A 12,254-nucleotide genomic window follows, 5' to 3' on the forward strand; every position below is an offset into this window, starting at 1 on the left:
AGTCATACTGTTTAAAGTAACACTGATTAAAGTACTGTTAAAGTACTTCACAAGCAACAATGTAGCCATAAAAATTTTTAGAAAAGCTTTTCTTTTCATTTTCTTTATCTTATTAGTTCAATTTTTAGGTCTTTTTTCCCCTGTTATTGGCATTATCATGTTATTAGAGCTTCTCTCAGAAATCCTTCTAACAAAATTTCTTTTTAATTAACTTTAAGGATATATGTAGAAGTTAACAAATACCTCAGAAATAAACATGGCTGCTACTGAGAACTGGAGTATCAAAAGTATCTAAAATGTTAAAATACTGGACCCAGATAATATGTGCTCTACTGAATTATTCCCAGTTGGTCTCCTATTTAGATTAATTACCTTCCAATTATCCCTTTGAAAAGCCCAGCTTTCAGTGTGGCATATCTATATTGCTTAAAATAATTATTTTGCACAAAATCAAGTCTCTCTCACATAAGGTGCTGTGCTTCATTTGAGAACACACAGGCTTGTGCATATATTGTTTCTAAGTTTAGAAGTTCTGTCTATTGGTAAGCTTAAAAATTAACTCAGAGATTTTATTGTTTAAAAGTATATGGGTAAGTGATGTCTTCCTACTAATAGCAGAATAGTTTACACAGAGATAAAAATGAGAACTAGCAATGGATCTGGTGTCAGTGAAATGGAAACATACTTCTGTCCCATCATACAGCTATTCAGACAAGAAAAGATCTTATTCAACTCTGCTAATTTTTTTCACTTTTAGATGCAGACATTTAATAGATATAAAGTATGATTCCATACTAAATACAATTCTTTCCAAACAAAAACTGTAAGTACAATGTCCAATGACATTTCCAGATATAAAACAGCCATACAGGTTGGTAGAGAAATATAGCCTTCTAATAATTAACACACCATGCAGAAGATCAACAGACATAAATAAAACATTGCAGAAGTAACAATATGCAAATCAGAAAACCTGTATTTTTGAACAGCTATTCCCTGTCTGTTTCTCAGGGTAACAGGAACATGTGATATCATCACATAAGATATAATTAAGACTCACCCCAACACCAGTCTAAATTTAAGCAATTATCAAATGTTAATTGCCTTTGGGAAAATGGAAATATGATAGCTCTATTAGAAAGAATAATGAAAAAGATCGTTAAATGCCAGTAGAACATTCCATCAATATCCTAAAGCAAAGGCTTCAATGAGCATTCACTGTGAGGGAAATGTACCCCTATCGCTCTACAAAAAGGCTGATTAATTTGATTTTGCATTCACAGCTCTGCAGGAAAACAACACACTCTTTAATTGGTTCAAACTCCAAGCCAGACTTCAAAGTAACAAAAGCATTTCCTCTGTAACATATTTGTAACAATTTGGTCTTACTGAATTCATAAAATCTAAAGAAAATTGCCTCTCTGTTGTCTGGATTCAATTTCTCCTCTAATCTAATATGGACATTTTAAGTGGATCTGTAAGATCCCCCTGTACAGCACAACTGGGCAGAAGATGCTTCCTTCTTGGTAACTTCCACACCTGTTGTTAATCCCTTGTAATAAATACTACAGTGACACAGGAAGCCTCACTTTCTGTTTTCACATTATTTAGACCATTTCTTAGGAGCAGTGGCAACCAGAAACATTAAATTAATCGTACAGTTGAGAGCCATAGAGTTGTACTTACTTTTATTTGGCTTTTCAGAGATTCAGGAAGGAGAAAACCTACTTGTGTAAGAGTTTCCTTCACATTGGTGATAACACAAACTTGTTGTGATAGGTTGTCTGTGATCAAGAAAAAAACCTTAGTATTTCATGCAAAAATAAATTAATCCAAATTACTAATCTGCTAAACATTACCTTCAATCCACATATTGTTGTTTCTTGACAGAACTTTTTCAACAGCTGTAAATTTAATGGCTACAAGGTACAGTTAATGTAACTACGTAATTTATATAACATACATCTCAAAATTCAAATTATATTTTATATGATTTTGTACAACATGATATCATTACGTAAGGCCTGTCCCCAAAGCCCATTTAAGTCTACTAAAATGTATTTGTTTGGGTCCATATTGACACTAGTTGACATCAAGAAAACTTTCTGAAAATTTCATCTCTCTTATCATTTCAACAGATCACTAAATGCAGTGTTAGTAATATTGAGTAAATTAAGGGGGAAAAAAGCAAAAAACCCCAGGAGATAACATAAATCCTATTCCCAACAATATATACTAAAAAATAGCCCAAAAATTTATTGATGATACTGTTTAAGGAGACAGAAGATGTAACTGTTCACCTCAACAGCAAAGAAGTTGCAAAGTTAGTGGCAAAGATCCTGGCATGGGCAACTTCCTAGATGTTTCACTGGGGGGGGGGGGGAGGCAAACTACAGTATTTTGTTGCTATCAAGAACAATAGTTTCAAGTTATTTCCTGATCTGTTCCACAAAGCCAGTATTTCAGAAAATTAGTAATTTCTCTTGTTATTGACTACAGGTTTTAGATTCAGTGAACATTTTCCTTTCTTTAAGATAACAAATCAAAATTCAAGTCTGAAACTCTCAAATCTAATTCAGGACTTTACCCTTTAGATGCTGAATTAACACACAGAAGAAAACATAAGATTTCCAATGTTTTTGGGGTAGCCATTCCATAAGCAACTAGAAATTTCATAAAAGTAAAGTCTAATTATATTTAAAGCGGACTACAATGAACTCCAGGGACAGAAATATACCAAACATCACCACAAAATAAATTAGGAGTGAAAGACAAGAAAAATTATAAAAATACGGGCTAACTGGTCTTCAAACAAGTCTGGATATAAACCTATGTATTTGTTGCATGTGGGAAGTTATTTCTATAATTACATACCACACAATAAGTTTAATCAGATGCATTACTTCAGCAGTGCAGAAACATCTCACTTTCTATTGTAAACACACAGACTTCTTTACAAAAATAGACATAAAGACCTGAAAATTAATTTTAAAGCTGCTGTAAAGTCAACATTATTGGAAAGTGACTTGTGATTTTTAAGCAATTTTCTGTGAGCAGGAAAAGTGAATTAACCACTGAGAATCCCAAAAGATAATTAGAATGATTTTTTGAATCATGGGTATTTATTACGTCCAATATTTATAATGTGACAACAAAAATAGTGGTGGCAACTGACATTGTATTAAGTTAGCAAGAATGGGGAGGGAGGAAGAAAGAGAGAGAACAATAAACATCTGCTTATAAACCATCACAACCAGATGGAAGTGCAAATGAAAAAAATGCATGACCAGTTCTCACAGGACTGGAAATCACAGGATACCACAAGTGTGGGAGAAATTATCTTCCCATAGATTCACTGGGCAAAAAAGTATACTGAACATGGATCACAGTTGGCTTCTACTTAATACAGAATAACTTTACAGTCTGAAAAATGGGAAACCATATTGAATTAATTTCTTATCAGCAGAAAGAAACCAGTGGGTAGATTGAAATCAGATCAAGAGCCACTTGAATTTAGTACTGTACACAAAGTGCAGATACAAGATAGACATACACAATAAACCAGACTAGCATATCAGATTTCAAGAACTCAGACTCTATTGAACTAAGTAATTTAATGAAGATTGGAGCTATTACAAAAATCCACATGTGGAAGAAGGCTGTGGAGTCCAAAAACGCACCATAACTTAAGCTCAAACAGTTGTTTTTAAAAAGAAGTCTGTAATCAACAGTAAGTGTCAGAACTATTCTTACAAAAGGCTGCTCAAAGGCTGCAGCTATAAAAACCCATCTCACTCCTCTCTCCAGCCCTCTTAGATCTCTAATTTCCTGTAATATAGATGAGAAAGGAGAGGCAATTACAAAAAAGCAACTAAGACTTTCAGGTTGAATTTAATAAAGAAGAGAGAAAATCCAATGAAGTGTGGAAAACTATTTTTTATCTGGAGGAGGAATGTAATGTTATAAGGGGAAAGTATGTTAATAAAGTAGGAGAACATTAAAGTAGTAATAATACCCACATTGAAAAGATGCTGCATGTTTTTAAATGATCAAAGAAATGAGTAAAAGAAGTCTGGGAAATCATCATTTATAAAATCATCATAGTAAAGCAACAGTTCTGTTATAGTTGAGGTTTGAAACTCAACTTCCATTTAAATCTAATTTCAAGTGGTCAAAGATCCATGTGTTAATTTAGACTGCACCTTTGCTGCACTGTGGGAAGGAAGACTGAATGGCGCCTTCCTCCCCAAGATTGCCCGTGTCCCACCTCTGCTAAGATGATGGAGCTCTGTCACTCAGCATAGTCATGCTGAATTCAGTGAGCACATCTGGAGTGCTGGCTCGTAACTCCAGGGATTCCATGAGTTTTGCTGCCTGCCAGTAAAGCTGTGTGCAGCATTTCATTCCTGCTTTTCAGAATTCTGTTTGGGTGAACGAAACAGTTATACTGGAAAGGCACGACACGGCCATGTCACCAAGAATTTTAATACTCGGCTAAAAACATTTTGTTTTCCATTGGACCTCTGGATAATTGAGGCTGGAAGGAACTCCAGGGTCTCTCATTCAAACTCCTTCTCAAAGCAGGATCACCCATGAGGTCAGGCCTGTCACTCAGCCCCTTACTGCTCTGGCATACAATCTCTCTGGGCAACCTGTTTGCCGCTTGGTTGTCTGTCAAGGGTGAACGAGATTATTCCTTTTACTGAGCTGGAACTTCCCTTGGTTGGGTTTTTGCATCTCCTCCTGTCCTCCCACAATGAACCACAGTTCTACTTTACTTAACTACTTTCTGCCATAACTTCCTTTTCATCTGCCCAATGTTTTTTTTCAGTTGTTTTCTCACTACTACATTACATATCAAACCCTCTACCTTGCTTTGGCTTCCCCTTCCTCTACTTATTTAAACTTATTATTTCCCTGGAAATTTCCTCTCCCCAACACACATCACCCAATTCCAGCTGTACCTGATAATGGAGTAGTGTTCCCCATTCACATGCATCACATTTGATCCCATCCATCACTTTTAACATGCACTCAGAGCATATTTTTTGCATGAAATAAGAAATAGTTAAAACTTTACACTGTCAAATTTAAACATTAAATTTCTCAATCAGGAGTTTTCTTCATTAAACCTAAATTTGACACAAGATTTCAGAATTCATTCCATAAAACGTCATTTTTCCTTCATCAGGAAACTTGATTTTCAATGTTTCTACGCCCTCCTTTGATATCCCAGAAGCTTTAGATGACATTATTATTCACCAACACCTGCTGCAGTCTTTATCCTAGGATCATACCCAATCATAAATTAAAATGTGTGCATGTTTATGGAACTACCATAGTTAGATGATGTATTAAGTGTACTCTAATGGAAGACTTAGAAGTTTACCTTGAAGAGCATGCCACAAATAAGCAGCAATTAAAATAATACTTTGTTTGAATAAAGATAATAAATATCACATCCTAGGGAATTAATACCATAAGAAAAAAAATGCATCTGAATGGCAAATAGGTTTTAGCCTACAGACATAATTTTTTTCTCTTAATTGCACATATATGTGTGTACATACACTTGTTTTTGGAAACATGCTCATACCACACCACTCTTGGTATGCTATTACAATTCCTATTGCTTCCTATTTTAGAAGCACATCTCATCAAAATACTTTTGAAGTTTGCAGTGAATTCCAAGTAGTAAATTAATTTATCAGAATTCCATTTGCACTTTCTACATAGCAATGGCTTGACTGGTCTGGAAATTCAGTATGGTTTCCCCTGGCATCTTTAGAAACATCTTTGTTATGAGATGCTACCACTGTAAACATACAAAAAAAAAAAATAAATACTGCCACGCATTTAGTTCATTCATGCTCAACAGAATGAGTTGAAATTTTTATTTGAATAATATAGGTAACCAAAAAATCTAACTTTTTTTTGTTTGTTTACCCATCCCACATGTCTCTGTAGCCACAAAAACTAAAAACCAAACTTGACACTGCCTCCTACCAATATTAGTACACAGGAAAGAAAGGAAAATTTTGTGGTAGAAGGCAAGAAAATAGGGTTCTTCTCACTTGACAGTAGCTATTCCAAGGAGTATTCCCCACCTGCCAGTCTATTTCTTTGGCTCAGAGCAGAGAACAGCCACTGGTTCATGAGTGTGCCCATGAAAATGCAGCCTACCTCACATAAGTTCTCTGCCCTTTGCTCAATTTCTATTTTTATAAAAAGTCACGTGGTTTCTTCACAGAACACAAGTCATAATATGTAGCTCCCAACAGTCATAAACAGTTTGAAGGCATTACAATATTTTTCTCGGCACTTGCAAAAACCATCATTTTATCTACATCAACAGATACTTCTTTAGCCAAATGTGAGGGCAAGTTATCCAATCTGCAAATGCATGCTCTTGTGAAAAAGTTACTTATAAAGTAAGGCCCTTGAGAAAAGAAAAACAAGGAGGAGGAGGAGGAGAGAGTCAAACTGTAAGTTACAAACCTCTTCTGAGAAGCACCGTTTGAAGTTTACATGTTGGAACTAGAGTTCAAAATTATCTACCTCGAGGGCAGTAATCCTAATGGAATTTTTTTAGGATGTTTTGTATTAGCCTGATCTTAACTACATTTCTAGATGAGTCACCCTTATTGTAAGACAATGTTTTCTTACTTCAAGACTATTCAAAATAGGCGTGTGCCACCTTGTCTGCATGCTCTACAAGTTTATACCTGTGTAACTAAAGAAAAGCATTAAATTTGCTTTTTACAAAACGGTTATAAAAAGAGATTTGAGGAAGTGAGGAAACTAAAAAGAAATGTTTAAAAAAACAGTCTCAAAAGAAAAATAACTCATTAGTCTTTTTACATCAGTGAAATGTTTCTTTGCCTTGAATAAGAATTATATGCCTGTGTATAAATATCTAAGGCAAAAAAATGTATGTAGGGATGCATGATTTTCTTACTTCCACCTGATAAGTTTAGCAAGCTGAAATTTGTTGAATTCCTGAAGAAAACCAAATGTTTTAATCACTAATAAACTGCAAATGACATGAAATTTGGAATTGTAGTCACAAAATCAAATGTGTACACTCAAAATTTCTTCATCACTACTGAAATCATCCAGTGAGAAAATGTGTGTCCAGCACAGTAAACTGGGTAACTTAATAATAAAGAAATCAGCTGTAAAGACTGAAACAGCAGTGGGGAGCCAGTGTGAGGCCAGAGCCCTTGGTTCCCTGCACCCTCCTAACCCACACATTCAGCTTCTGGGACATCTCCAGAGGGCCTTGACAGCATGCAAAGTGGCATTTGGAGAGCTGGCATCTTGCAACTCAACTTGACAGCCATGTAGGACTTCCCCCTCAGGCACTCTACATGGCACAAAAAATGATAAGCAAGAGCACATCACTTACAAGAGCATGTAGTGATATGGCAAGTGGGAATGGCTTCAAATGGAGAGTAGGCTCTGACTAGATATTAGGAAGAAATTCTTTACTGTGAGGGTGGTGAGGCACTGCAACAGGTTGCCCAGAGAAGTTGTGGATGCTCTGTCCCTGGAAGTGTTCAAGGCCAGGTTGGATGAGGCTCTGAGCCACTTGATCTAGTTAAAGGTGCCCCTACTGATGGCCAGGGGGTTGGTCTTTAAGGTCCATTCCAACCCAGGCTATTCTATTGATTCTACGATATAGCACCATGTAGTGGGTTTTGAACTCTCAAGAAAAGCAAACACTGTCATATAGTCAATTACCCAGCATATAGGAAAGGCCTAACTGAACATGCCTTGGCTTGCAGGATGGTTGCCATTCTCTAAGGTGACCTATCCTTGAAGGTTTCCTATAGGTATAGCACAACACAGCAGATCATAGCTAATAAGATTTCTTCTGTAAAACTAACCATAAGAGTAAATGACGCCATACAGGGGTACATCAGGATGATGCTCTGAAGGACAAAAACATATTCTCCCCTTAAATATGCTTTAAGTGTGGAATGAACTGTGAATAGAGCACGTGCCTAATATTAATTCACATGGTTCAACTGTCCACTACCAAAATGATTCATGCTACAGCAACCTGAAGATCTGAGATCTGAAGCCTTTTGAAGGGCACAAAATAGATAAGGCACAACTTTCAAACTGCTGTCTTGGACAACTAACAGTGCCAATTCAAAACCCCATTAAAGATAATTAATTATGTAAGATAATTCTGTTATGCAGTGTCCTAATTTGCTATGGAGGACTCATTATACTGCTTGCATAAGGAGAAAAGAACACGTACAGCTTCTGCTTCCTGAACTCACACAATGCAGCAAGAAGCAAATCTAAACTTCAGTAATCTTAAAGTACAGATTTTCATAGAAACCACCATAGTAAGACTGCTGCGGTTACTGAAGTAGATATATTGCATGCTGCCACAGCAAAGGGACATTAGATTAGACATTATTAAAGGGATTAGCCTGACTGACCACCATGAAGGTCTTCATATTTACTTTAAACTACACAAGCTTTTTATTATAAGTAACAGCTGAAAAAGATTGTACTGGCTTTAAAGAAAACAAAAAGATGTGATAACATTACATATGCTAAGAAGGCTATGGTGCTGGTGAGGCGTAAATACTGCTTTGTAAATTCATGTCAACTAGTCCCTGCCACCCTCTTTTCTTCAATATGCTTGGAATTCCTAAGCTTGAAAGCTAGGAGTGTGGAACATCTAAGAATCCTACAAAAAGTAATATTTTCAAAAATCCCAGGCTTCTATCTATGAATATGAGAGCCCATTGCCTGTCAGAACCAGAAATTTCCAGGCTTCCCAGCCCTATCTTCTTGATTTGTGCCTGAAAAATTCAGTTAAGTAATTCTAATAATGCATCTAATATGCAACATTTGCCCACTATAATAACCAGAGTGGACAACTAGCCATTCACTCACCATGCCTCAACAGAACAGGTTTTGCTCTGGTTTTCTTAAATAGGAACTTCATTCTTTTCTCTGGAAAGGTATTTTTAATCCAAAAGGAAGTCCCTTTCTCTTCATCAGTTTCTGGGGTTTTATCCCTCAGTTCTCAACAAGGAGTCAGGCAAGAGTCCCCTGAATCACTGCCTGTCAGTTTACAATAACCATCAGTGTGGTCATTATACAGTATTTGAGAACTCTTACTTTCTACATTGTTTTTAGAGTGAGTCAACCTAGATAAAGGCTAAATCCAGTCTTTAAGTTAAACTGCTATGAAACCACTGCCACTGGAAAAAAAAAATATTAACAAACTGTTCAACAAGATATTTATAAATTAATGAAGTATCTCAATATCACATAATTGCCACATCAATTTAGGCAACAACTGACTGTATGTAAAACAGTGACGAGCCCTAAAGAGTTAATATTTAATTTTCACTCTACAATGTAGAATAGAAAGATGGAACATATTCAGAATTGACCTGCAAATGAAAGAAAAAAATAGATTGTTTATTCCTTATAAAGTCCTTCAAAATTAATCTCTGTTTGACTGTAATATACACAGCTTTTTATAAGGTTCTGTATTCTAAGAGAAGTAAATAAATATGCGTAATACAAAGATTCTAGTAAACGAGCTAAAACAACTTGCCTAAGCACATTTTATCCATCATAAAACTTTTCTTAAAGAAATTTCAAACTATTGTACACAAAATCCTTAATTATAATCAGGAATATGCAAACTGACAGTCACAAGGACGAACACATACCCTTAATGATCGATTCAGCTGCATACAGATCCCGCTTGTAGGTCACCTAAAGGACAGACAAGCCTCATTAGATTTAACACAGCAGGAAGGAATGTAAAACCAATAACACAATTGCCCTGAAGGCAATTCTTTACATTTTAAATACCATAAACAAGTGATATTGTCAATTTCTTAATTTGGTAAAATATCACTGGCAATTTATGAGAACAGAGGTTGCAGAAAGTACTGGAGACTTGACAAAACCCCTTTCCCAAATACTTACATCTGCTTAGAACTCATTTGAAACCTAAAACTATTTTCAACACTTTGAAAAATCACAAAAACATAATAATGCATCTATTTTTTTACATATCAATTCTATGCTAATTTTATTGCAGAATAGATTAATTTTCAACAGGACTTGGGATCATAAAAATGACAGACAGGGAGAAACCTTGTTATTGCTTTTACTAATGTAGGTGCAATTTTTCAGTAGTGCAAGACTCTTTTTGTTAACAAGAGTCCAATCAACCAGTGGGAGTCAGTGAGACTACAAGTAGACTGTGCATGAGTTTTCAGAGAATTAATAAACATCAAGTTCACCTTGAAGACATTAATCAGATCAAGTTAGGTGAACAATAAGATGCTGAATATTTACTTGGTACTTGCAAAAACACCCTCTATATCTGTCTTTGTACACTCATGGTGGCTGACAGTCCCAATCACAGACTTTGCAAATAAAATAACAGAAAATTAAAGTCAGATCTACCCAAGACATTAACAGTGTTTGCTAGCACTGCCTTCACAATAACAAGCAGTGACTTGAACTGATATGACTTAAATATTTGTATTTCTTTTTACTGTAACTTCCTGTAATGCTAAATAATATTTACTGGATTTTCTGTTTTTTTTTTCTCTAGAGCCTGAATAAATATTTCTTTCTTTTTGAAATTAACTGAACAGGATTCCAACAGCATTAGTGCTACAAAGTAAATCTTACACCAGGATACCATTAATGGTATACTTAGTCTCCAAGCAAGTGATTATTTGACTTTAACATAAGGATTCTTGTGACCACTTTCCTTCCAATCTCATAAATTAAGCTCTGTATTATATTCAGAAACAGATGAATAACATCTCATGATTTCCCCAATGCATTACATTCTTTTAAAATTTAAAACTAACTTAATTCCCTATAGTTTGTCCTGCAGGAGGAGCAGCCAGAGAATGAATCTATCCTGATAAATCTTAGGAGTATCAGTTTACAAACAGACTTTCACATTTCTACTTACTGTTGGGAAGAATCAATGCCTTGAAGTTAGATTTAAGGATAGAGTGACCAACTGAGTGATTTTGCTGCAAAGTTTCTTTCTATTCACCAGACTCTAGAGGGCATTTATATTGAATTTTCAGTAAAGTATAACAGATTATAATCCCAAAACCTTTCAAGAAACAAGACTAAGGTCTGTCAAAAATGGTGTCAAATACTCTAACATTTAAGGTCTCTTTGAGGTGCAAAAGTATTTTTGAACAGCCTGATCTAAAAAAATGGTAGGTGCAGTCTTCAAGAAAACAGCACAGGCGAATAAAAAATTAAGAATGAACCTTTAAAAAATCTGTTCTGAAATTCTTAGACAGACATCAGCAAATGCTTTGTTTCCTAGAGAAATAAATCATTGAAGACCATATCACATGCTTCGTATGTATTTCTTTCATAATCTTTGATTTTATAAGCTAATTTCAGATAAATGCTCCTATAAGTTTTGTGAAAATTGCAGAGTTCACAGGAAAATCCTTCCAGATACCATATGTGACCACCCCTTACCAGTCAAGGAGGGAAGGTTTCTCTACACCTCTTTCGAGTAAGATGCTGAATTCAATTCCCTGAATGTTCCCTATTTATAACAGTTGCACAGAGCTTCAGCCCAGATTTGTCCATAGCATTCTAGATGCACTTGTAATACTAGAACCTCTCTTCTCTAATTTCATATTCTTGTTTCTCTATCCATGGCTGACATATGGTATTTTGCCCACATACTTGGGAAACTTGCTACCCTCTGTGATACCTACACCACATTCAAAGTCACTGCCTTCCAAGAACAATCCATTAAATAAGACCTATACTTCATTTGTTTCTAAAATCAGTTCTTGATATTTGGCTGCAATGAAAAGCATACTTTTTTCTTTAAACTGTTTGCTAAGCAATCCTTATAAATAGGTTACTTCTGATCAATTATATTTTTATTTACAAATCCTTAAATCTTTGTCTGCAAACTTTACCAGACAACTATTAAATACCTTAGAGACAATAACAGCTTCTGCAGAAACTGGTGAGACATGGTGAGAATTATCTTTTGAAATATATCAATTATCTAATTTTTCATCTATTTAATGAGAACTAGTACAGTTACAGTCATCCTATTTTTAATTAAGATGTCATGTAATTACAAGTCAAACTTCTGCCAGTTGTATGTTTTATCAGCAGCACTATCTTTATCAGTCAAGATTATAGACTTGTAATAAAGTCTTGAAGTCAATTTCACAAAATAATTAAATTCCATGTTG

The 12,254-nt window shown here is 35.2% G+C and overlaps 1 protein-coding gene across 1 annotated transcript in view; it reads right to left on the reverse strand.

Moving 5' to 3' along the window:
• Positions 1–12,254, reverse strand: part of LOC138106399 (D-ribitol-5-phosphate cytidylyltransferase-like) — a 111,426-nt gene that overhangs the window by 55,168 nt on the left and 44,004 nt on the right. Inside the window, 2 exon segments of the mRNA XM_069006949.1 lie at positions 1,687–1,784; positions 9,711–9,756. Coding sequence (XP_068863050.1) covers positions 1,687–1,784; positions 9,711–9,756 — 144 coding nt within the window.

The sequence above is a fragment of the Aphelocoma coerulescens genome, chromosome 2 (assembly GCF_041296385.1).
Source record: "Aphelocoma coerulescens isolate FSJ_1873_10779 chromosome 2, UR_Acoe_1.0, whole genome shotgun sequence".
Taxonomy (NCBI): domain Eukaryota; kingdom Metazoa; phylum Chordata; class Aves; order Passeriformes; family Corvidae; genus Aphelocoma; species Aphelocoma coerulescens.